Source organism: Protomyctophum parallelum (genome assembly GCF_964188405.1).
Source record: "Protomyctophum parallelum genome assembly, chromosome: 6".
NCBI classification, from domain to species: domain Eukaryota; kingdom Metazoa; phylum Chordata; class Actinopteri; order Myctophiformes; family Myctophidae; genus Protomyctophum; species Protomyctophum parallelum.
Genome location: NC_139701.1, coordinates 32,034,879 through 32,039,878, shown reverse-complemented (window position 1 = coordinate 32,039,878; position 5,000 = coordinate 32,034,879). Strand labels below are relative to the sequence as shown.

At 46.4% G+C, this 5,000-nt stretch overlaps 1 protein-coding gene across 8 annotated transcripts in view; it reads right to left on the bottom strand.

The window, feature by feature from the left end:
• mast2 (microtubule associated serine/threonine kinase 2) overlaps positions 1–5,000 on the bottom strand; it is a 187,253-nt gene that overhangs the window by 68,758 nt on the left and 113,495 nt on the right. For 2 of the 8 annotated variants that reach the window (XM_083767901.1, XM_083767905.1), the window contains exon 2: positions 3,138–3,344. The exons of the other annotated variants lie outside the window; for them this stretch is intronic. In XM_083767901.1, the coding sequence (XP_083624027.1) occupies positions 3,138–3,344 (207 nt within the window). The remainder of the gene's footprint in view (positions 1–3,137; positions 3,345–5,000) is intronic. 8 annotated transcript variants of the gene reach the window in all.

Below are 5,000 nucleotides of genomic sequence, written 5' to 3'. Positions count from 1 at the left end.
ATATGTTTAATTCTCATCAATTCATCAATTTAGTTTCGAGAAAACTAAACACCCTAATTGGCTTTTTTTTTTCCTTTTGTCCTATCACAATGAAACTTTCCACAATGAATCTTAACATGAAAACTAAACTTTTTTGTATTACAAAACGTAATTTGAATATGCAAATTAGCTTAATATATATTGAATATGCCCACATTTGCATATCACGAAAATTACTTTTCCCCAAGATGTATAATATTTACATTGTTGTTTGTTAATGATATCAAACACACTGATCAGACTTTCATGAACCATTTGTGATGGAGTCTACCTGGAGGTGACAGAGCTGTGTGATGGAGTCTACCTGGAGGTGGGAGCTGTGTGATGGAGTCTACCTGGAGGTGGGAGAGCTGTGTGATGGAGTCTACCTGGAGGTGGGAGAGCTGTGTGATGGAGTCTACCTGGAGGTGGGAGAGCTGTGTGATGGAGTCTACCTGGAGGTGACAGAGCTGTGTGATGGAGTCTACCTGGAGGTGACAGAGCTGTGTGATGGAGTCTACCTGGAGGTGACAGAGCTATGTGATGGAGTCTACCTGGAGGTGACAGAGCTGTGTGATGGAGTCTACCTGGACGTGACAGAGCTGTGTGATGGAGTCTACCTGGACGTGACAGAGCTGTGTGATGGAGTCTACCTGGAGGTGACAGAGCTGTGTGATGGAGTCTACCTGGAGGTGACAGAGCTGTGTGATGGAGTCTACCTGGAGGTGGGAGATGTGTGATGGAGTCTACCTGGAGGTGGGAGATGTGTGATGGAGTCTACCTGGAGGTGGGAGATGGCCTGCAACAGCTTCAGGAATAGTACAGGAACAAGAAGACTGGGATGGACTGAGACACTGCTGCAGCCAGGGGATGTCCTCCCAGAGGTAGGTCCCCTGGCCTCTGTGACCCTGAGGACTATACCGGTGGGGGTTATGCCCCCGGTAGGTACAACCAAGCCCGGCAGGTTTCAGGTTAGAGGCCAGTCCAAAAGCAGCATTGCCATCAACCATTAGCAGTAGGATGGTTGGAGGAAGATTTGACGGATTTATGCATTTGTCATACATATGAATGGTGTTTTTGATGTTATTCTATGAAGTCACAATATTTCGATGAAATGGTTCATGAAAGTCTGATCAGTGTGTTTGATATCATTAACAAACAACAATGTAAATATTATACATTTCACAGGGGTGAAAAATGGGTTACAAAATCGTGGGATAAAAAATATATATAAAAAAAAAAGACCTGGCGACTGAGAACTTTAAGCCATGTAAGAGCCTTTCCAGGTCCTCAACGTCTGTACAATATATACAGTAAAGACAGTCGGTGCCTTTCAGTACACATCATCACAGACGGGTTGTACTATCCTACCAGCTGCCTACTGTATCAGGTGGGCCTCATTCTCTTGATGAGCGGCCTACACCTTTCCCCATGCTATCTCAACATCGTGCAGTGCTAACATGAACTTGCTCAAGTAACGCTTGTCAGCATTACCATGTTAACTCTGACTGCGTGCAGACATGGGAAAATGTAGCAGCAGCTAATGGAATTTAAAGCTTTTCAAGCCCCTGACTAACGCTGATGTCACACAGTAGATCTCCTGAAGGCAACGTTGTCCCCAGCCTTCAGTCAGGCTTCTGTAGTTATACCAAAAGCAAGTCACCAGTGTGCTGGGCATATGTGCTGGAATGGAGGGGCTTTAAGAGCATACAAAGTGGAATAAGACATGAAGGAAAGACCTTGGAAACGCCACAGCATGAGGAAGTAATTTAAAAAGCTCAATAAGAGAAACAAGTTGACATTTCAGGAGTTGGTTGAATTGATTGGTTAAAAGGACACACAAAAAGGCATGCGTACAGGCCAGGCCACATAGGCCAAGACAAAATAATTAGTGTCAGGAGGAGGCTCCTGCATTTAAGCACTGGTTAAATGAAATGACTAGTACACTTCATCTTGAGAGAATAAGTTATTTCCTGAGAAACAGGGAGAGACAGTTTGATAAGGTTTGGCTGCCCCTTGTCCATTACCTGAGTAGAAACAATTAATAGACAGGATACCATTGATATGGTTGACTGTACGCCATTTTCCTTTCAGATGTTTTCCATGAGCTTTCTATCATCTTATTATATAGTATGCAGTGTCACTGAGCAGTATGGGTGGGAGGTTTAAGGGATTTCTTTCTCTTTTTTGTCTTGTTTATTTTTTCTTTCATTTCGTTTCATAAAAAAAAATGTATTTCATATCATAATGTTTAACCATTTATAATCTGTTCAATAAAAACATATTTGACAAAAAATAAAATAGTGTCATCTATTCTAACAACCCCAAAACGAGTACCTTGTCCTGGGAATAATATCAACAACACAAACACGTGATGTGCAATGTGCATGCACCTTACGGTTTGCCATTGTATAATGGCCTTTCAGTTGTATGTGTTCTTCCCAGTAAAGGCCAAAGTCACAGTAGCTAAAAAGACAGCATTTCTACAAAATCATCACAATGCTTGCTGGGTCGCTTAACTACTCAATGGAAGATCAGTGAACTAAGTGGCGTGCGTGCGTACACACTCGGGCACGCACGCACGCACGCACGCACGCACGCACGCACACACGCACACACACACACACACACACACACACACACACACACACACACACACACACACACACACACACACACACACACACACACACACACACACACACACACACACACACACACACACACACACACACACACACACACACACACACACACACACACACACACACACACACACACACACACACACACACACACACACACACACACACACACACACACACACACACACACACACACACACACACACACACACACACACACACACACACACACACACACACACACACACACACACACACACACACACACACACACACACACACACACACACACACACACACACACACACACACACACACACACACACACACACACACACACACACACACACACACACACACACACACACACACACACACACACACACACACACACACACACACACACACACACACACACACACACACACACACACACACACACACACACACACACACACACACACACACACTTACCTCCAGAGGAAGGGGTTGCTTCCCTGGCGGACCGGGGCGGAGAGAGGACCGTCGGAGGAACAGAGGGAGGGAGAGGAGAAGAGAGAGGAGGAGGAGAGGAGGACCAAGGGGGTCTGGATGACGGAGGGATGAAAGGAGGTGGGAGACAGCAGGTGCTGAAGGAGGCTGCTGTTGCCGTGGCAACGCAGCTGAGCTGGCGACCAGATTCTGCCGAAAAGGATGGGATGAGGATGGGGAGGTGAGGGGATGGAGGGGGGGTGTGAGAGAGGACCACTGAACCAGGGAAACTACAGGTGTATGTGCAAGGGTATGTCCGTGTGTGCGTGACTATGTGCGTGTGCGTGTGTGTGTGCGCGCACGCGTGTGCTGGTGACAAGGCACCGTCTTGAAGTGACTAGAAGGTTTTGGGTATGGAAACATGATTTCAACTACAACAGAGACATTACATTTCTCAAGAGCAGACACGAGAGCAAGATTAATGAAGAGAGAGAGAGATGGAGAACACGAGGCACTGCATTATGGGCAGGTGTTTTGTGATATGGGCATAACTAAAAAAATTGAATCTTGAGAGAAGTCCTATTTAATTAATTTTCAACTCGCCTGTGTGTATGTGTGCGTGGCTTGCGTGCGTGCATGCGTGTGTCTGTCAGTCTGTCTTCCAGCCTGCTAGGTGTTTACTCTGTGTCTGTGTCTTGGTCCCCTCGCAGTAGGTAGATAGCACATATACCCTAGCTGGCACAGTTAGTGCAGTTGGGCAGCCAAGTTGCATTGTGGGAGTTTTGGAGCGACCTCACAGAGCTAATCAGGTGTCCCACGGTGCAGAAGAAATGGGCCGATGGAGGAATAGATTAAAGCCAGGTGGAGGGAAGTGAGAGACGAGTGACAGATCCTTATTCAGATCTGAATAAGTAAACAAACACATAAAAGCCAAAAACTCATATCTGAAACACTCCATTTCACTGTTGGCAAGTGAAGACAGTCTCATGGCACCAGACTGTTAGACAAGGAAGGAAGTAGCAAGAGGCTACTGCAACTTCAAGCCAATGAATCTAATTAAAATCCCAGATGATTAGTCTATAATATTATTAATTTGTTGCTGGCTGGTTGTACAGCTGCAGCGGTGCAGCCACACTGAAAACTGCTCAGTGCATTCCACTGCTCGCCGAAATCTAAGCTGTTTGCAATCTGTACCACAATCTACAGCACAACACCGTGTTCAATCTACAGTACCCCACCGTGTTCAATCTACAGTACCCCACCGTGTTCTGCGTTTTGCTTTCCAGGGTGTCCCTGACTCAAGCCCAGGCCTATTCCTGTATGTTTGAAGATAGCACAGGATTGGCAGGGCAGACCGGAGTTCGTCAAGCTGGTTAGGGGTCCATACGGGGCTAATCTCCACATACCGGCTCCCCACTGAGAAGGACAAAATGGGTGACACCACCTGCTGCTGGGGGTCTTGGGCTGTGTGTGTGTGTGTGTGTGTGTGTGTGTGTGTGTGTGTGTGTGTGTGTGTGTGTGTGTGTGTGTGTGTGTGTGTGTGTGTGAGTCTCTCTATTAACAACTTGCAGCCCATTGCAGATCAGGGACAGAGTTTATACTGTATATATTATGTCAACAGTATGTGTAATACAGAGTGGAGGGGGAAGACCAGTGGCCTGGTATTTCTAGCTTGCTGAGCTGATGAAGAACTTCCTTCTCATCTTTCTCTCTGTGTCTGCGGTTTTCCGCTGACCATGGTTTGTTTCTGTGACTGGGTTAGGAGTCTGAGTGTGCGACGCATGATGTGTGTTGGTGAAAGATGAGCTTGACCTCTGCACTGGCCTCGTGATCCCTCTCTCTCTCCCTCTCCCTGCACAGATCACC